Below are 21,810 nucleotides of genomic sequence, written 5' to 3' on the forward strand. Positions count from 1 at the left end.
GATGGAAAATCCCTGAGTGATTGCAAAAGAAGGCTCATGGCACCAGATCCCTGCCTCTGTGCCAACTGAAATGGTTGCTTAAAGAAGTGGGAAGAAACTGCTGAATCCAAAAAGCCTGGTGTAAGCACCCAGGATCCTTAGATGCAAAGGGAAAGCCAGAGATCAAGGGGTGTTTATTAAATTGCAACTATGTTTCTGTGGGTAATAGAGAAGCATCATGGAATAGCTGAGCATTGGCGGTCTGAAGGCTTGATTGTTACAACGTGAATCTTTATAATTAAATAATCCAAGCTGTTCAGAATGTTATGAACAGGAGTGCCATGCTCCATTCTAAAACACTTACAATTGTTACTATTAATGACTATTTTAATTTTATTTAACTCTAATAGTGTATGCAGGGCTGTGCAAGATAACATAGGTTATAGTCAGCACAGGAATCCAATGCACATTTTAACACGTTAAACAGTTTCAATACAGGAAAGTGATTACAACCTGAACAGCTCAGAACTCTCGGCTCTGACCAGATCACTTGGGTTTCCCCAGAGCATTTCATTATGTGTGTGTATATATGTGTATATATATATATATTTAGATTCTGCTTTATAGGCCCTTCAAAGTGGAATATAAATATATTCTTAACTTTGATGTTGTCTGTGTGAGTATAGCCACAGTACCAAGATTTCATACAAACATTTTTCTAATGTTTTAGAATGCAAAATGGGTGCAGTTCATTTGCTTTCCAACAGTAAACATGGTGACGCTGTAGCTTAGTTTTACTATGGCTGAATTTATATTGTGTTTTCTGTGGGGGAGAGGGAGTTGGCCCAGCTGTTTCCTCCTGCTGCTTTGTACTTACAGCTCAGTCAGGACCAGGGCTAGGATGTGATGCCATGAAGCCTTCATTTGCAACTCCCTGAAGAATTTCCCTCTATTTTAGATCTTGCCCCACCCCCTCCACACAGAGACAGATTTAGGATTGTGGCGCCCCCTAGGCACTGTTGGAGCTGTTGCCCCCTGTCTCCTCTCCTCCCCCCCCCCCCCCCCCCCCGGAGGTTGAACAACAGGGCACAGAAGGTCTCTAAGTCACAGTCCCCTAGTTGCCTGTGGGAAAATTAAAAAAATTCGGAAACAAAAACATTTTTGTCTTTTACATTACATTATAAAAATAAATTGTTTTACAGTATATGTATTTGTATAATTTATTTTATTTTTATTGGTGAAGAAAAGTAATCTCAAGTATCAGTACAGGAAGGAGACCTCAAAGATGGAGAGAGGAAGGGAGAAAGATCAGGAACGGAGTGAAGAGAAAGGAGGAGTGCGAGAAGGAAAGAGGACTAGGGATGGGGAGGATGGGAGATGGGGAAGATTAGGAAACTGGGATGGGGAGAAGAGAGGGAGGGAGAAGTGGGTTCTTGGATTGAGGAGGAGGGAATAGGAAGGGTTGGGGAGTGGGTTTCAGGATCTGGGGAGAAGGGAGGTTCCAGGATTTTGGGGGATGGAATCCAAGATCAAGGGATGGAGGAGTTGAATTGCATGGGAAGAGAGGAGGGAGGTGTCTTTACCATACTCCGGTCCTGCTCCTTCTTGCATCCCCTCTCTAGCATCCCACCCAATATGACAAATTAACATCCACTTAGCACCAAGCCCTTCTCTCTCGTTCACATGAATACTGCCCCCTACCCTTGTTCCCCTCTCATAGCAGTCGATCCTCCTCTCATCCCCCAGCCTTTCTTCCCACTCTCCAATTATCTCTACTTTGCCCCTCATAATCTCCCCAAAATTATCCATTTTTGCTCTGCTGCTACAGGCTCACGCCCCCTTCTCACCTTCCCCTGAACACTGCCTGGAAGAGGAGGAGCTGGAGTAGGAAGCAGAAGGCTATTCTCTGCTGAGTGAAAGGCAGAAAATTTTCCACCAGCCTGCAGCCCCCAGATGTTTGCCTGCCTAGGCACAGGCCTAGTGTGACTCTTGACAAATCCAGGCCTGCCCCTGGACCAGGGGACTGTTAGGACTGGCTGGTCTGGACTGGAGTGACACCATCATGGGAGTACCACAAGATGGCAGGACAGGGCTAGGGCTAGGGCTAGGGCTGGGCTTCCATTTAGCCAGTCCCCTCCTCTGTGAATTAGTATATCTTGGTGAGTGCTGGTGAGGGTAGGAGCCGGTACAGGCAAGGCTAGGCTGGACTGCAGTGCTGGAACAGGCAGGGCTGGAACAGGAGCCTGAGTGCAGGCAAGGACTGGAACTGAGGTTTGAGAGCAAGCAAGGACTGGAACTGAAGCTTGACTAAGACAGGACAGGACAAGGCGAGACAAGGCCAACATGGAACATGAAACATAAAGGTCCAAAGACAACATTAGGCAGGGAAGGCCCCGAGGGGCAAGATAAGGGAGAGACCTAGATAGGCCACAAAGCGAGACAAGGCCTATATAGGCCAGAAGGCCTGGCAAGAGGCAAGAAGGCTCAAAGGGCACAGGGCAAAGGTCAAAAGGCAAGGAGGCAAAGCGAGACAAGGCTAAGGTCAGAAGGTCTGGAGGCCATTAGGCAACAGAGGCCAGGGCAAGATGCCATGAAAACTCGATGTGAAGGCATTGAAGCAGGGAACAGACCAGGTTATGTAGGGCTGAGGCAGGGCCAACATAAGCACTAGGCAAGGTAGGCCTGGGCCTAGCTCACCGACCATTAGGGAGCATGAGCCATGTGGGGCTGTGAGCGTTGGGCGCTTGGGAGAAGGTGGTTTTGCGGCACACGTTAGTAAAATGGGCGCTCGATACGAGTACCCGCTTTACCGCGCAGTTTTATTGCATCGGCCTGAGGGGCATCCCTAACCCCGGCCAGACTGGGGTAATAGAAGATCGGAATCTGTGACTTAAGTCACCAAACTGGACCCTCCCATTTTTTCTTGAATTCTGTGACTGTTTTGGCCTCTTATCAATTATACGAGAAGGCTATTTCATGCATCCACCACTCTTTCCATGATGAAATATTTTCTGTTGTTATTCTGGAGTCTAGTCCTTCGGCCTCATATGACCTAGTATTTCCTTTCAATTGAAAACAAAAACAAAAAAAAATGTGCTTCTTGCGCTTTACTGTATTCAGACCCTTGAGGTATCTGAATGTCTCTGTCATATCCTCTCTTTTTCTGCTTTAGGGTATAAACATTTAAATCTTATTTCGTAAAGCTTTAGGTGCCCTTCTTGCTATAAAATGAATGTTAAGGAGTTACTAAACAAAAAGGTGGAGAACCAGATACCCATCAGTATAAAGCCAAGCAAAAATGAAAAATACCACGAGGCAGGCCAAAAAATAAGATCTTACTTACTAGGTTATACTGAAGTTCTAATCAACGTATCCTTCCAACAGATGGTCCTTCATCAGGGCTTGCATTGCTGTAGTTCTGAGAGAAGCTCCTGGAGATTCATTAACACCAGGCGAATGGCGACTGTGCTGCAGGGGTGGTGGAGAAGGGCAGGCGGAGTGCTACCAATGCCCTGACAGCAGGAGCTTTTTCATTTTACATGCCTAATCGCCAAGTAAAATGGGCTTTTGTATAGCACTATATTAAAGTGTCATGTACGTGACATATATATTCGCTTCATTCTGGACTTAGGCCCAGTTTTATGCCCCTACCTCTTACGCAATACACCCAAAGTTATTTGCTGAGGGGGCTGTAGACCACGGATCCCTCTGGAAACAGTCTGGACAGCACATGCTGCAGCTGCACAATGACTGAGGCTCCCATGAGCGGTGAATGCTACCTTCACAGTACCCTGTGCACCTGTCGGTCCAGGGAGCAGATTCAGATCCGCCTGACAGCATGTTAATAAAAGGCGGACTGTGTCATTTTGTTTTCCAGTGGGGCTTCTGTGCTCCTGGATGTCCACTGACCCCTTGTTGAAATCCTGTAGCTGTTCCCAAGTGCATGGAACCCTGGACAGCTTCCTGCAGGGGCTTTAGAAACTGTCCAGGGATGAACTGCAGAGAGATTCAGATTCTGAAGGCAGGATTTCCCTCAATGCCCCTGCTGCATTCTGGGGTGCGGGGGAAATAGTCAGACTTTCTGTACTGGGACAGAGCCCAGAGGTACATTTTAATGGCAGACTTTGTGCCTGTTTCCAAAGAGAAAGCATGTGCATACTTTTGCTTTGAAACTTGCCAGGGGGCCATTAACATTTGCACAGTGCTTTTTTCATGGAGACTAGTGCATGTAGATTTGAAAGTGTAAACCTACTGTTTGAACGAGCGATTCCCACAGGCCTGGAGACAAACCTGGTCTGATTCCAGCCTTTCTTAAAACAATCTTTATTCACAGCTTCAATCATATACACAACAATAGACTGCCTTTACCTTCAGACAGCGTACTCTCTCTCTACTCACAGTTTGTACTGCTTCATCTCAGCTCAGTGTTTGGACAGTGTTAGGAACTGCCTTCCTCCCAGAGACCTGGGCCTCTTCTGGTTATCTCCAGCTGGATCCCAGCTCTTATTCCCCAGTTTCTTGTTACGTCCCCTGAGCTCCAGCTACCCTACAGGATCTCACCCACAGAGCATACTCTCCTTAAGGCATTTAAGGTGGACCAGGTGTCTAGCCTGGTCCTGCACAGGTAAATAGGGGAACACTAGGTGCACTGCCTCACACCCCAACCCAAACACCTTTAGGAATGCCTCCTCTCCATGAGGCTAAGAGTGTGGCACCCCATACTGTCTTTTAATTGCATTGAGGGAAAGCGATTTGCAGCCACTCGATTTATGTGCATAAACATCTTTGACCATTGTCCAGGAACTATGGAACCTTGAATGTGGATTTCAGATGAGGCAGGGCTACGAAGGCCCCTGAGGTACTGCGATGAAAGTTAAACAAGTCTAGAAACTGGACAAAGATCTCCTTACAGACAATGGGTCACATAGTAGCTCTGCAGCAGCTGAGGGACAAATGAATGTGTTTTTGAGAAATAGAAAAGACACTTACTTGTTTCTCATACAGCTGCAGAGTTGTCTATTACAACTTTATACACCCAAAGGGAACAGTACAACACTGCACCTCTTCGGCTGCCTTAAAATGCTAAAAAATATTTTACAGCCAATGGCTAAAGAGTTTTTCTTTTTTTTTGTAGTTTAAAACTTACCATAAAGCCATGCAGAGATAATATGGCTTACAAGTATGTGGTTAGAAGCTGGACAGGATGTGGGTCTCCTCTTGCTTGAGCAGGGTCGTCATTGCTGGATTCTGACATGATTTACTGAAGAAATCAGGGAAGCAAACCAATTTGGCAGTGCAATAATATGGAAGATTTCAATTACCCCAATATTGACTGGGTAAATGTAACATCAGGACTTGCTAGAGACATAAAGTTCCTGGATGTAATAAATGATTGCTTCATGGAGCAATGATTGCTTCATGGAGCAAGAGAGGGAGCTATTTTAGATTTAATTCTTAGTGGAACGCAGGATTTGGTGAGAGAGGTAACGGTGGTGGGGCCTCTTGGCAACAGTGATCATAACATGATCAAATCTAAACTAATAACTGAAAGGGGGACAATAAGTAAATCTGCAGCTCTAACACTAAACTTTCAAAAGGGAAACTTTGATAAAATGAGGAAAATAGTTAGAAAAAAACCTGAAAGGTGCAGCTGCAAAGGTTAAAAGTGTTCAACAGGCTTGGACATTGTTTAAAAATACAATCCTAGAGGTGCAGTCCATATGTATTCCACGCATTAAGAAAGGTGGAAGGAAGGCAAAATGATTACCGTCATGGTTAAAAGGTGAGGTGAAAGAGGCTATTCAAAAATTGGAAGAAGGATCCATCTGAAGAAAATAGGATAAAACATAAGCATTGTCAAGTTAAGTGTAAAACATTGATAAGACAGACGAAGAGAGAATTTGAAATGAAGTTGGCCATAGAGGCAAAAACTCATAATAAAAACTTTTTAAAATATATCCAAAGCAAGAAACCTGTGAGGGAGTTGGTTGGACCATTAGATGACCGAGGGGTTAAAGGGGCTCTTAGGGAAGATAAGGCCATTGCAGAAAGACTAAATGAATTCTTTGCTTCCGTGTTTACTAATGAGGATGTTGGGGAGATACCAGTTCCGGAGATGGTTTTCAGGGGTGATGAGTCAGATGAAATGAATGAAATCACTATGAACCTGGAAGATGTAGTAGGCCAGATTGACAAACTAAAGAGTAGCAAATCACCTGGACTGGATGGTATGCATCCTAGGGTACTGAAGGAACTCAAAAATGAAATTTCTGATCTATTAGTTAAAATTTGTAACCTATCACTAAAATCATCCATTGTACCTGAAGACTGGAGGGTGGCCAATGTAACCCCAATATTTAAAAAAGGCTCCAGGGGTGATCCGGGTAACTATAGACCAGTGAGCCTAACATCAGTGCCGGGAAAAATAGTGGAAACTATTCTCAAGATCAAATTCATAGAGCATATAGAAAGACATGATTTAATGGAACACAGTCAACACAGATTTACCCAAGGGAAGTCTTGCCTAACAAATCTGCTTCATTTTTTTGAAGGGGTTAATAAACATGTGGATAAAGGTGAACCGGTAGATATAGTGTATTTGGATTTTCAGAAGGCGTTTCACAAAGTCCCTCATGAGAGGCTTCTACAAAAACTAAAAAGTCATGGGATAGGAGGCGATGTCCTTTCGTGGATTACAAACAGGTTAAAAGACAGGAAACAGAGAGTAGAATTAAATGGTCAATTTTCTCAGTGGAAAAGGGTAAACAGTGGAGTGCCTCAGGGATCTGTACTTGCACTGGTGCTTTTCAATATATATATAAATGATCTGGAAAGGAATACGATGAGTGAGGTTATCAAATTTGCGGATGATACAAAATTATTCAGAGTAGTTAAATCACAAGCAGACTGTGATTCATAACAGGAGAACCTTGCAAGACTGGAAGATTGGGCATCCAAATGGCAGATGAAATTTAATGTGGACAAGTGCAAGGTGTTGCATATAGGGAAAAATAACCCTTGCTGTAGTTACACGATGTTAGGTTCTATATTAGGAGCTACCACCCAGGAAAAAGATCTAGGCATCATAGTGGATAATACTTTGAAATCGTCAGCTCAGTGTGCTGCAGCAGTCAAAAAAGCAAACAGAATGTTAGGAATTATTAGGAAGGGAATGGTTAATAAAACTGAAAATGTCATAATGCCTCTATATCGCTCCATGGTGAGACCACACCTTGAATACTGTGTACAATTCTGGTCGCCACATCTCAAAAAAGATATAGTTGCGATGGAGAAGGTACAGAGAAGGGCAACCAAAATGATAAAGGGGTTGGAACAGCTCCCCTATGAGGAAAGGCTGAAGAGGTTAGGGCTGTTCAGCTTGGAGAAGAGACAGCTGAGGGGGGATATGATAAGAGGTTTTTAAGATCCTGAGAGGTCTTGAACGAGTAGATGTAACTCGGTTATTTACACTTTCGAATAATAAAAGGACTAGGGGGCATTCCATGAAGTTGGCAAGTAGCACATTTAAGACTAATCGGAGAAAATTATTTTTCACTCAACACACAATAAAGCTCTGGAATTTGTTGCCAGAGGATGTGGTTAGTGCAGTTAGTGTAGCTGGGTTCAAAAAAGGTTTGGATAAGTTCTTGGAGGAGAAGTCCATTAACGGCTATTAATCAAGTTTACTTAGGGAATAGCCACTGCTATTAATTGCATCAGTAGCATGGGATCTTCTTAGTGTTTGGATAATTGCCAGGTTCTTGTGGCCTGGTTTGGCCTCTGTTGGAAACAGGATGCTGGGCTTGATGGACCCTTGGTCTGACCCAGCATGGCAATTTCTTATGTTCTTAAGAAAGCAATTTTTATATTTTCCATTTTTTTTTACTCAATTTTATTACAGTCCAAACCATAACTATTATCATGAATGTGAACTCTTGGGCTGCTGGTGTGTTGACTCAACCTAGTAGGTGAATCTGCTAAGTCCACGCCGACAGCCAGTAGATGTGCTCTTACTGGGGCTGGGGCTGGGGCTGGAACTTCACCTATGCCAGCTCCATCCCCCGCAGGTTGAGCCCTTGGGTTCCAGGGGCCAGCAGGGCTTAGACAAAAGTCCCGTAAGGAGCGATCGGACGAAGTCAAGATCCGGGCAGCAGTCAAGACTGGCAGCAAGCAGATAATATCTGGATCCAGGCTAAGGGTCAGACAACAAGCAGACAGTATCCAGATCCAGGGCAAGGGTCAGGGCAGGCAGTGATCAAGGAGCGAAGTCTGAATCCAAAGCAGAGGTCAGAACTGGGGAATGAGGCCAGGACAAATAAGACAGGCAAGACAGAACACAGGAAAAAGACAAGACAAGGCAGGGCGGAATGGGCAAGCCAGGAACAAGGCAAGACAGCAGAATAACGAAGCAAGGCCCAAGGCACAAGGAAGGAGCAACATGCACTGCAAAGCAGGAAGACCTATTGCTGAGGTGGCATCAGGGATCGCAGCTGGGGTTTAAATCCCCAACCCACGCCTACATCATCTCTTGGTGCCTTTCAGCTGTTCCTGCTGTGAAGCCTATAAGATCAGGGCTGGCGTGCCTAGGGAGGGGAGTGAGGTGCAGCGGCCTGCTGGCAGCGTTCCTGCTGCAAAGAGGGTTTGGGTGGAGTTGGGTGGATTGGCGATTCCCTGGGGCGAGAGTGGCTGGTTATGGGGCTGTCCAGTGCCATCTTGATGACTCAAACTATCAACCTATCACCTTGGCCATTCCTAGACTCTATTGCTTTTTCCTTTCTTTCTCCTTTTGTTTGTTTTTTTTTTAAATTTGTCTTTATTTTGCCAAAATGAAGAAGTTTAAAAAAAAAACCCATATGTGCAATTTTATTCCCCAAATCCTACTCAAATGTAAAAATGTTAAAAGAAAAATAATTTTGGACAATCCATGTATAAGTCTGGATTTTGTAGTATTTTTCACCTTTTCACTTTTGTCTCTAGCACAGCACAGGAAAGAAAGATGTCAGCAATGTGCTTTTGCAGAATTTTTGTAGGTTTTGCAATCCTTCCAGATCAGGTTCTGGTGAATTTCTATGGGGGTCATTTCCAGGTTTGTGGTTTGTTTATATTAGTTAATTGTCCATTGTATGATGTCTTTGTGTTTTTTATAGGTTTTACTATTTATTTATTTTATTTATTTATTAGGCTTTTTTATACTGATATTTGGAGCTAGCCGTCACAATGGTTTACAGACAATTTAAAATAGTACATAGAAATCAATAAATTATAAAATAATAGCAGGTGATAAAATCATAAGGATCAGTAAGAGAAAAATACAGGTCTATGAATGTATTTTACTGTAAACGTCCTTGATTTATATGAGAAAAATGGCATATTGAAACAATAAACTAAACATGAAATTTGAGATTAATCAATCCACATTAACAAGTCATCCTACCTACGGATGGACAGATGGACTGAACCAATACATACGTGCTTGTCAGACGTGTTGAAAACTGCTACAATAAACACAAAAAGAAAGACAGACTAGAGATGATAACTCGCACAGGAGAGAATGGAACCAACCAACCAACAAAAAAACATTAATAAGTTTCGGGGAAAATCAAGCACTGCAGCTGCTTTAAACCTGTACCTCCCAGCTCGCTTCTCGCGTGCTAAGAAGTCAGCGTATAGAGTTTCGCCAAGATATTCCCCCTTCCCCATGACTTATCAGGACACAGTTACACTGAGTGCAAGCCATCTGCCGTTTACTGAAGCTGAAAAACTTTTGGCTACCATAGAGCAGCTGCTGCATCGATTGCCACGATGAACAGTGTAGACGGATATGTGAGTGTGTGTGTGTGTGTGTGTTTGCGCTGGGGAGGCGCGAGGGATCTCATTAGTTTATGCAATATCTGCTATCAAGCAGTCAGATTTGCTTCTGTGCCAAGTCAGAAGTGCTACCCTCATCAGATCGGGCTATGGGGAGGAGGGGGAAAAGGAGCACATGTTTACACCGGCTCACACCTTTCCCAGCCTGAGCTCCTCTATGAGCGAAAAAGAAAAGGAAATCAAATTCCTAGCATTAAGGCATGAGGTACTTCAGCTTGTGCAGCGCTGGGAACACTATGCAATCTGCTATGCCAACAGGGAAAATACATTTTTTTTTTTTTAATTTTAAAAAAGGAGAAATCCAGACTATTTATTTATTTAGCACGCTTTATTGGCCACTCTTCAAATTAAAACAAATCATCCAAAGCAATTTACAACAGTAAAAAAAAAAATACATACTACTACTAATAATCTATTGTGTCCAGGTCGGGAAGCTGTGCCTCGGCAAGGATAGAGAGCAAAGGCAGACCAGAGAACGTGCCAAGTCTACAACAAAGACCCGATGAATTGAGACTTTAGAGCACAATACATATACCCCAGAGGAAAAGAGAGAAAGGGAGGGAGGGGGGAGGATATGATAAAGACATTTAAATGCCTCATAGGTATAAATAATGCATAAGAAGCACATCTTTTCCACTGAAAAGGAAGTTATAGAACAAGAGATCATGAGATGAAGCTGAAAAAAGGAATGGGAGAAAAATTAGAAAATATTCCTTCACAGGAAGAGTGGCAGGTGCATGGCATGGCCTCCTAGTGGAGGCAGAATCAGTAGCAGAAATAAAATGTACAGGGTAAGCACAGAGGATCCTTAGCTGAGAAAAAAAAATAAGAGGAAAGTCAGCCATTAACTGGGAGTCTATGCTTTACTGCTAGAATAAAAATTGGCATGTTAGCCTGTGAACCTAATAATATTAGCACATATTGAGCACATAGCACCTATGCTAGTTATGTTTCTTACCTGTTGGCTGTGCTTTCTCCCAAGTCTCTGTTGTTTTTTATAAAACTGTTAAAGTGAGTGTGCTATAAATTGTATCCCTCAAATATTTATGTTATGTTAGGTGCCTTATGTGATGTATGTTCTCTCCACTGAGTTCTTTTTTTTAATGGAAAAGTGTGGAATAAATAAAACGATGTGTGATACTGCATCAGGAATGGAACTGTGCAGACTAAAGGTGTCGTAGAGTCCTTATTTGTCATCATATTCTGTGTTTCTATGTATGTTTCTAACTGCACCACAAAAATTTCTCATTTTCTGAAAAGGAAAGAATTACAGCAGAGTTGTGACATCATTTGTGTGATGCCAATCATCTGTAGGTTGTCCCAGAAACGAGTGGCCTAAAGTTTGGAAAGATAATATTGCATCCGTTGGTCTCAGATGGCTTCGACCTCTGTGCCTCACCTTTCTTTCTTCTCTCTCCTTCTCTCTCCACCTACTTGCTGAAAGCATTGCCGATCTTCTGAATGATATCCAAAAGTACCGCTGTAACCGCTCTGTCCTGGCCTGAACCAAATACAAAGGGATTTTTGCTACTTGGCGATGCGACTTATATACATGTCCATGGTAGGATTATGACGTGGTGATGATGTCACAAAGGGGGGGGGGGGGAAATGGGATAAGTTTCCAGATCAATGAAAAGTTTGGAATGTAACATTTCCAGATCAATAACATTTCCTACATTTTCAAAATGACATTAGAAATGACAGGTATGGAGCCACGCACCCTGGATACTGTATAGGCGCTCTATACCGCCCTATACAGTAAAATCGATTGAGAACGCCTACCACTTCATAGGCGCGCAGCCATCTTCATGCTGCTCTCTCCGGTGTCCCCGGATTGGCAATGGCGACGGTGTTCGCCATGATTTTCATGAGAACCTCCTAGGGTGCGCGCATGCACGCCACCCACATCTTTATCCATGTCTTGGCGGGAACCCCGGGGGCGTCCCCTCTGAGTGACGTCATCACATCCTGGTATTTAGCCTGCCCTTCGTTTGCTAATAAATGAGCCGATACAGTACCGATGCGTAAAAAAAAGTGCGGCAGTGTTGGGCGCCCGCTCATTTGACGTGCGCACATTTTGGCCATTGTGTGCAGGAGCTCAATTATCTCCCACTGGCCATGGCGCAGGTCATGCAGGATGGTCACCGCCTGCGCTGCCATTCCCTCCTGGACCTTCAGGCTGCGAATCAACTGTGCCAGGAGGCCCAGCACAGCATCCAGGCACCCCTCAAGTGCTGAGGGCCCTTCCCCGGCTGCTGCGCCGGCCTTCGACCGTCGACCCGCCCCTGGAAGCCCAGGAGAGACAGGGTTGACAATGTCAATGACGATGTCCTACTCGTCTTCCATGGCAGGTGGGGTGGCACAATAATGGGGAGGGGCTGAATAACTGATGGGGGGGGGGGGCCATGTAGGGTGGCGGTGTATCATCCCCTTCCTCCTCTGCCGATGTGTCTGAAAAGAGAAAAAGTGAAAGCGTTACTGCTGTCACACATGAAAACATCCAGAACGGTAGGAAGGTGAACTTATCGACATTTTAAACAGGACCCTAACCTCAAGCATTACAGTGAGCATGACATTTAACAATGCTAAAGTGTGATCAGCATGCCACACGGCATTAAACATCCACATACTTTTACTATGCTGATGCTATTAAAGGCTAACCTTGCTGTTCTTCTGGAGGAGCTGATTGTGTGGCCGATGACCCCTCCGTGGTGCTTTCTGAAAACAAAAATAGCAAAAGTGTCACAGATGCACATGCAAAGATCCAGAATGGCACAAATGTTAAATTTCTTATTGACATTACTAAAGAAGACCTTGCCGCTTGCATGGCAACCATGACAATTGCTAACAGCACATACCTTCCTCGGCTCTGCAGTGGGCCCGCAGGTACTCGGGCTCCTCCCGCCTGATGCGCCTTGCCCGCTTTTTCAATGCCTCAACCTGGCGGGAATACAACAGAAATAGGAAACACAAGTTGATATAAAACTTTTACTTTGCTTTTGAGGCAAAAAGCAATTCAAAAACAAACAAGTCAAGTGTCAGTTTTTCTTTTCTCACCCACAGCAATACAAAACAACCCCCAAAATACTAAATGTGATTTTACTTGGTTTTTTCCCTGCGTGCTAGAAGCTTACAAGCAACATAGACCAGACCTTAGCCAACCACAACATAGGCCTATGAACTTACCTCCCTCGGGTAGGAAGACTGGGCCCAGGGCGGAAATACAGGTGGCCTTCATCTTCGATTATCAGGTATGCCAGGCTGCTGCCACACGGCATGTTGTTAGTCATGTTTAACAAAATGGCCGTCCGGGCGTGGTGTTACACGTGCAAGCGTCCTGCCACCTGCTCTCGGCGTCCATACAGGCGTCCATGTCTGCGATGGACCCGCGAAGCCACAGGGACGCCGAAATAACTTAAGGTAAGAAGCTACAATAAAAGGAAAGGAAGCTATTTATTGAGGATTAAATATGAACACAATTCAAGACCTCTAAATTATGCAATGGAAAACACAGAGAAGACAAGGGAAAATTCAAACTCTATTTTATTTGTTTCACAATTTGTTATTTTAAATCGACTTTTGTGCTTGCTAGGAAATGGTTTGAGGGATGGATCAGCTTGCTGGGAAATGGTTAGATGGATGGATCACAGCTCCTGAAAGAAACACAACACAAGATTTAACATACAGTTGTGTACAGGCATTTAAAGTATTATATCTCAAATTTTGCAGAGCTATGAGCCACAATAAAAATGCCATATCCATATGGAGAAATGAATGTATAACAGATAAGAACTTACAGGAGAAATAAGTTTCGATGATCCTTCGTTGGACATCATTCCCCCGTGCAATGTTGTCCACCTCAGCAGCCGGTTCCACAGGCGGATCTGGTGGCAAGTCTTCTGCTACCTCTGCATGCACACCAAATTGCTGACAAATGTTGTATAGCATGCAGCAGGCAACAATGATGTTCACCACCTTTTCTGCACTGTACTGCAGGACTCCCCCAGAGTGATCCAGACATCACAATCGTCCTTTCAGAACTCCAAAAGTACGCTCGATAACATTTCTGGTGCTGCCATGAGCCTCATTGTAGCGTTTTTCTGCCACAGTGCATGGAGACTGGAGTGGAGTTAGCAACCAGGGCTTACAGCCATAGCCGCCATCACCTATAGGGGGAATAATCAGGAATGCATCAAAAACAACATCACATATATAAATGAACACATATTGTATACCGGTCATCCCAGATATTGAATCCCAGGCTGTAGCCGATGTCACTTACCAAGCAGCCAGCCTTCACCATACTTTCCCTCTGGGAAATTAGTGCCCATAGATGAATGTGCCAGAATGTAGGCGTCATGGCAGCTCCCAGGATACTTCGCTACAACATTTAGAATCCAAAGGTGTGCATAGCAAACCACTTGAACATTCATTGAATGGAAGTGCTTGCGATTCCGGAAGGAACTCTCTTCCTCCGACCTGGGGGTAAACATAATATGGGTGCAGTCTATAGCTCCCAACACGTTCGGTATCCCTGCAATACCCATGAACCCACTGCGGATCTGTTGCAGCTCCACTGGATCGGTAGGATACAATTTATACTTCCTCATCCGCTTCATCATGGCCCTCAAGACCTGTGCCAGATGCCGTGAGAAGGAGGCCCGAGTCATAGCCGCAATGACACTCATGGGGGTTTGAAAACTTCCGGTACCATAAAAATTTAAGACATCAAGAAGTTTCGTCAACCCTGGCACAGCATGGTGGCGATTGGCCAGGGGATCAAGGTCGCAGCGCAGATCTTCATAAAGGAACAGGATTGCCCGTGAGCTCAGCCAGTAGGTTCAGACTACATCTCTCTCCGACATGCCAAAGATAGTTGTCCATGAGCGAATGGTACATCCAGGTCTGCCGATGGCCCTTCCTGGTCTACCGATGTCCCTGTCCTGTGCACGGACGATTCTGTCCTTGTCCTGTGCATGGATGACTCTGTCCTGCTGTGCCTGCATAAAAAACAACACAAGAAAATCTGCCTAATACATCTTGATATTCACTTCATATATAGAAGTGGAGCCTCAGGGATGCATAATTGTAGACGCCCAGACACATGTACATACCTCCTCCGAGTACTCCTGTTGGATGTTGTCTCCAATAGGCCGTCTAGAATTCGCTCGCAGAGCATTTTTTAATCTCATTCGCACCCATTGAAAAAAGATCGCCAAAGCCCCCCACCCACTATGGCACAGTCAATACCAACACTCAGATACAACCCCCGTCGCAATGCACCCCACTTTACCCTACCCCCAAACCAATCAAGTTCACTCATACCAATCATGCTGAATCCCCTCACTCAACTCCTGGGCCTCGCAACCTTCACACTAATTCTATTTAACTCACAATCCATAACCAAAAACCCCCCCATTCTCAACAACCTTCTACTCGATGAAAAACCTGACATCTGTGCAATTACAGAGACCTGGCTGAAGGAGACTGACTCAGTCCTACTTAACCAACTCCCCACCCACCTTTACGATATTTTCTCAATACCCAGACCCAAAAAAAAAAGGTGGAGGTATTCTACTTGCTGCAAAAAAAGATCTCAAACTCATTCAGCAAACAATCAACCTCCCCCCCAAAGTTGAAATACGACTGTTCAAATCCCCCAATCTGCAAATATGCTTAATATATATCCCCCCAGTTATATTAGACAGAGACCCATCTCCCATCATCGAATTTATAGCATCCAACATTTCATTCAACTCACCAGCTATTATCCTTGGAGACTTCAGTCTGCATATTGATGCCACACCCCTATCACACACCTGTGAAACGATCTTAGCCTCCCTCCAAGCCATGGGATTCCAACAGATCATAACCAGACCCACGCACAAAGCAGGTCACTCCCTTGACCCAATCTTTACAAACTCCCTAATCACTCCCGATCACTTTCTTATCCGCACCACTTGTTCAATAAAGAACAATGCTCCCAAACCTAATACAAAAACCTCCATCCAATTTAGAAAAACTTGCACCAAAGATGAGCTTATAGACGCTTTCTCTGACCAGCTAAAAAAAATCGACTTAACCAATACAGAATCTGCTCTTTCGTCCTGGAATCACCTCACCTGCAACATTATGAATAAAATCTGCCCCCTAAAAACAAAAGAAATAAATCCTGTACACAACACCAGAAAGTCCTGGTACACCACAGAACTAAAACCACTGAAACACAACCTGAGAACACAAGAAAGGAAAAGGCACAAGGAACCCTCACCCACCCAATTAGCGAAATACAAATCTCTCCTTCACTCCTACTGTGAAAATATTCTTAAAGCTAAAAGAGATTTCTATGCGCTAAGAATCCACGATCTCCAATTTAATCCCAAAGCCCTCTTCTCATTTGTGGCTGACCTCACCAAAACCTCAATTACTCCCTTCCCAAATGATGAAGCCAAAACAAAATGCAAATAATTGGCACAATACTTCGACGATAAAATATCAAATCTCACAACACGATTCCCCACAGCTACATCCCCCATTAAACCTCACACTAAAACCCATATCGCTGAACTAAACACCTTTGAGACCACCGCCTCCACTGAAATAAAAGCAGTCCTAAAAAAAATGAGACCTTCCACACACCCATCAGACGCAATCCCTTCTAAATCCCTCCTCTCCATCCCTAATATCATCGCCAAACCCTTAGCCAGCATTATCAACAGCTCTATCACCCTTGGTACTGTGCCTTCCCCCCTCAAACAAGCCATTGTCAAACCAATACTTAAAATACCCAAACTCGACTTGACGAAACTGGCTAACTACCGCCCTATTTCCAATCTCCCATTCATAGCAAAAGTCCTTGAAAAAATTGTTAACCGTCAACTAACAGACTACCTAGAACAACACCACCTCCTCTCTACATCTCAACACGGATTTCGCAAAAACCGTAGCACAGAGACACTACTGACTACCCTCACAGACCATCTCCTGAAAGGCCTAGACAAGGGACATTCCTACATACTGGCCATGCTTGACATTTCCCCAGCCTTCGACACCATTAGCCATAACCTGCTAATCGAACAGCTATCTGAAATAGGCATCTCTGGAATCCCATTGCTATGGTTTAAATCATTCCTAAGCAACAGGAATTATAAAGTCAAAATAGGCACCAACGAATCCAAGGCAATTAACATAACTCGAGGTGTACCTCAAGGTTCCTCCCTCTCCTCTACCCTCTTCAACATTTACTTACTGCCCCTATGCCGCCTCCTTTCAGAACTCTCTCTTCCATATTTCATATACGCTGATGATATGCAAATAATTATCCTCCTCAAAGATTCTATACATAATGCCCTCGAGACTGTGGAATTCTGCCCTGTCGGCCATCAACAACCTCCTTACCAAGCTCCATCTTGCCCTCAACACGAACAAGATGGAACTTATGATCATTACCCCCCAACACAACTCTTTTATCGCCACTCCCACCAACACTCACCTGCCCACACTCAATTTCTCCCCTCACTTACATGATCTAGACGTCACCCTGGATACCCATCTCAATTTGAAAAAAACTCATCAATTCCACTTTAAAAGACTGTTATTTCAAGCCGAACAGTCTAAAAAAGCTCAAACCCCTACTGCACACCAACAATTTCCGCTCTGTTCTTCAATCAATCATCCTTTCCAAAATTGATTACTCCAAGAGCATCCTCCTGGGCCTCCTCAAAAACACTCGCCCCTCTACAAATGCTCCAGAATGCTGCAGCACGCATCCTGACAGCATATCACCCCCATCCTCAAACAACTTCACTGGCTCCTGATTTCCGCCAGAATTAAATATAAGACCCTCTCCCTCATTCACAAAGCACTTCACAACCCCAATATGCTTTGGTTTAATGACTCACTCCTATTCCGCCCCAACAACAGACCCACTAGATTGCAATACTTAGCAACACTTCAAACTCAATCACCCAAACTCACCCACCTTATGACAACTAAAGAACACTCCATATCTATAGCTGGACCCACCTTATGGAATACCATGCCACCTGATTTACGACAAGAAGCATGCCCCAAAAAGTTCAAACAAAGACTCAAAACATGGCTGTTCATACAAGCCTACAGGAACAACACGTAACCCTCCCCTTCCCAGGCACCTTCTTAAGTCGACTCTCCCTGCTATAATTTAATTTCTGACCTTTGTGAGCTCCCTATGGGCTCGTTCCCAATTGTTTCTCCCTCTTATTAACTTTTGACTTATTTTCATGATTTTCTCTCTCACTCCTACCCCCCCTCAACCTCCCTTAATTCACTATCCTTTAAATATCTTGTCAATACTCTCCTGTAAATATCCTGTGATTACCCCCCTGCCCCATAAACAGTGATTCTCTAATCTTTAACTTCCCTCAGCCCCTTGTATCTATTACCACAATTCTCCTTAATTCCCTCCACCCCAGTTAATTAGTAAACTGTAACTCCTTTATGCAACAATAATGATCTTTGTCCTTATGCAACTTTTAATGATCCCTGTATTTGCTATGTTTTCCCTTAGCCCATATCAACTATTTTGTTTTAATTGTTTAATAGTTTTAAAACCATTCTTTGTAAAGCTATGTTAGCTGCATTACCAGTTCTGTGGAAACCGATGTGATGTTCCGAACGAATGTCGGAATATATGTTGGTATATCCTCATACCGATTAAAGACTCACTACACAAAACCATGCTTTATTGGAATTCGTGCCTGCTATCCATCAACAACCTTCTAGTAAAACTTAACCTGATTCTCAACTCCAATAAGACTGAGTTCCTGCTCATCACCCCAGACGGCAACTTCTCAGTACCTAACACAAACACCTTAGCCCTCCCATCCCTATCCCCACAGGTCAGAAGTCTTGGAGTCATCATCGATAATCAATTTAACTTCAGAAGTTTCATCAACAACACCGTTAAAGAATGCTTTTTTAAACTCCAAGTCTTAAAAAGGCTAAGACCCCTACTACACTTCCAGGACTTCAGATCTGTATTACAAGTAATCATTTTCTCGAAAATAGATTACTGCAACTCATTGCTGATAGGTCTTCCTGCTAACACATTGAAACCGTTACAAATGCTACAGAACGCCGCAGCAAGGATTCTAACAAAATCCAACAAAAGGGACCACATAACACCCATCTTAAAGAACCTACACTGGCTCTGAATCAAATATAGAATCCTGTACAAGACCCTCTCAATCATCCACAAAGTCATCCACCACTCCACCCAAATTGAGCTCACGATCCCATTACATCTTCACACTACCTCCCGACCGAGGAGACAAGGCCAGAGAGGCACCCTACAAGCACATCCCGTCAAAACAACACTAAGTAGAAGATCTCTATCCACCGCAGGCCCTACACATTGGAATTCACTCCCACCAGACCTCAGACTCGAACAATCGACACCAACCTTCAAAAAAAGACTCAAAACCTAGCTGTTCAACCAAGCATTCTCTTAACTCACTCATGTATCTACTCATGTATATACAAGACATATGTATATAAATTGTACTCTCCCTGTTCACTATTAGTTTTTATCCAAGTTAAATCACCCTGTTCTATGTAAGACATTATAAACTATTCTTTATATTGTCATTGTAAATGTTGAAATGTGAACCGAAGTGATTAGTAAATTTGTTACCTGAACTGCGGTATATAAAACTGTTAAATAAATAAATAAATATAAAAAATGTTAAATAAATAATAATAATAAATAATAAGCCAATATATACATGTAGTCCATGACGCTGTCCGATGCTGTCCGTTGGATATTCACGACTGTCAAGAGCACAGCACGACACTAACGCCAGGGTCAGGGTAGGTGGTAAATATTGAGGGTAAAGACGCGGAAAATGTGCAGGTTAAAGACACACTATTTTGGGCGCGCGTTACTGTATCGAGGGGAATAGCTAATCAGGTCATTATACATTATTAAACACCATTAACAAAGCATCTACATGTGGCGGGCGTCAATTGTTACGTGTCGTTTTCAGCATGCGCTAAGGACGCGGTAGAGCGTATACTGGATCGCGTGTCCGTCTTACGTGTCTAAAACGCGCTTCCAAGTCACGTAACAAAGTGCGCAAGCCGGCCCGTGCTTTACTGTATTGGCCTGAAACTGAGTTAGCAAGGATTGGACTGCCTCCGGTCTAAGCTGCTCTGCCGCTTCCCAGCTGCCGCAGGAAGCTCTCTCTGCCCTTGGGGTATTTCTCTAACCTGGGTACCCGCTCCTCGGGGGCCCTTCTGCTTTATTTCAGGTACCTACCTTGGGATACCGGGTACTCGCTCCTCAAGGGCCTGCTCTCCCTAATCTGGTGCCTGCCACTGAACAACTTCTGCCTGTCAGGACCTTCATCAATACAGCTTCTGCTTCAGTGAGTACTAACCCTTTCAGTCTGTCTCAGCTTCAGTGCTCTGTGTCTACATCCGGGACCTGTCCCTACTACACCGCGCTGCCTATCACCTACTCAAGTGTGAGACTGGTCTCCTCTGCTGGGGACCCCTGGACTATTTCTGCTGGGTTACCTTCACTGCTGTCCACTCCCCGGGCAGTACCATCGAGCTGTTCAATAAATACAACTTCTCTGTGTTTGCGTGTATAGAGTCTAGCCTAGTACTGCGGTTCTTCACGGGGCTCCTCCCCGTGGGAGTGGCCATCACCACAGTACCCAAGAATCCACTCCAACACCTCATAACCATAACAGATAAATCTAAGCAGCTGACAGTAAAAAGTCTTCAGCGTGTGCCAACCACCTTCCCCTTGGATTGAGTGCTCTGGTGCTGGTGACCGGCGAGGTATTAGAAACAGGGGTAGCCCCTAATACAAGCAAGGAGCAAGAAGCCTGAAACAGAGCAGGAAGCTGGAGGACACCAAGAAATCATGAACACAAAAGAGGTCAAGCAAGAATGCTGAAGGCAGAAACCAGAGATGAAGAAGACTTCTGGATTCTGGCAACATGGACAGATCCAGAGCCAGAGTTCGAGGACCAGGAAGTAGGACCAAGCTTTGGTAACTGACTGAGGAAAAGCCTCAATATAAATATATGCTTGCGCAGGGAACAAGATGGCTGTTGGTGGGAAGTGAGTGACACAGATCTGGGAGGAATGGGTTGATAGTCTAGGAAGCTCACAGCACCACCTGCAGGCTGGAGATGAAATTGACAACAAATCCTCATAATTTGTTTGGGTTAGATCACAGGGGAGGGCAATTCCAGTCCTCTAGGGCCACCAACCAGTTGGGTTGTCAGGATATCCCTAATAAATATGCATGAGATATATTTGCATACAGCACCAGCAGTGTGGATATAAATCTATCTTATGCATATTCATTAGGGATATCCTGAAAAACCTGTCTGGTTGGTGGCTCTTGATGACTGGAATTACCTATCCCTAGGTTAGGAGAAGGAATAGCTAACTCTGGTCCTCAAGAGCCATAGACAGGTCTGGTTTTCAGTTTATCCACAATAAATATGTATAAGATATATTTGCATACACTGCCTTTATCATGTGCAAATCAGCCTCATGCACATTCATTGTGGTTATTCTGAAAACTAGACTTGTTTGCAGCTGTTCAGGACTGGTGTTATGCTCAGGCTTGTGAACCCTTGGGCCGACGGGAGGATGGTATACCTTAGGAGGAAGATCCGTAGGTTCTCCCGTCGGGTGGCGAGGCAGGAACAGAAGACGTGACCAGCTGACCCTCGGCACTGGAGATAGAGGTGACTGGAGGCAGACGAAGAGTCGTGACGTCGAGGAAGGAAGTGTGTCTTCGCCACTGGAAGTCCGCGGTCCCCCCAGGAGGAACCCGTAGGGACCCGACCGCTGAGACCTAGGTGGACCTGTGAGAGGTCAAGAAGTTCGGTGCAAGGGCTGACTGGAGCTTCACCCCTGGAAGCCCGTGGTTCCCCCAGGAGGAGCCCATAGGAAACCGGG

At 44.4% G+C, this 21,810-nt stretch overlaps 1 protein-coding gene across 2 annotated transcripts; it reads right to left on the bottom strand.

Moving 5' to 3' along the window:
• Positions 1 to 13,286: 13,286 nt before the first annotated feature.
• On the bottom strand, positions 13,287 to 14,860 carry LOC115090550 (putative nuclease HARBI1). 2 transcript variants are annotated; one of them, XR_003856418.1, is made up of 3 exons: positions 14,129 to 14,860; positions 13,644 to 14,012; positions 13,287 to 13,499 (listed from the first exon to the last, which is right to left on the bottom strand). XR_003856418.1 is itself a non-coding variant. In XM_029599783.1 (2 exons), exons 1-2 carry the CDS (start codon positions 14,532 to 14,534, stop codon positions 13,867 to 13,869), a joined length of 552 nt encoding a protein of 183 aa, XP_029455643.1. In that variant the 5' UTR covers positions 14,535 to 14,860; the 3' UTR covers positions 13,627 to 13,866. The 2 variants fall into 2 exon arrangements, 1 of the variants encoding a protein (XP_029455643.1); XM_029599783.1 differs by lacking the exon at positions 13,287 to 13,499 and having other exon boundaries at positions 13,627 to 14,012.
• Between the last annotated feature and the right edge of the window lie 6,950 nt (positions 14,861 to 21,810).

This window comes from Rhinatrema bivittatum, chromosome 4 (genome assembly GCF_901001135.1).
Source record: "Rhinatrema bivittatum chromosome 4, aRhiBiv1.1, whole genome shotgun sequence".
Lineage (NCBI taxonomy): Eukaryota > Metazoa > Chordata > Amphibia > Gymnophiona > Rhinatrematidae > Rhinatrema > Rhinatrema bivittatum.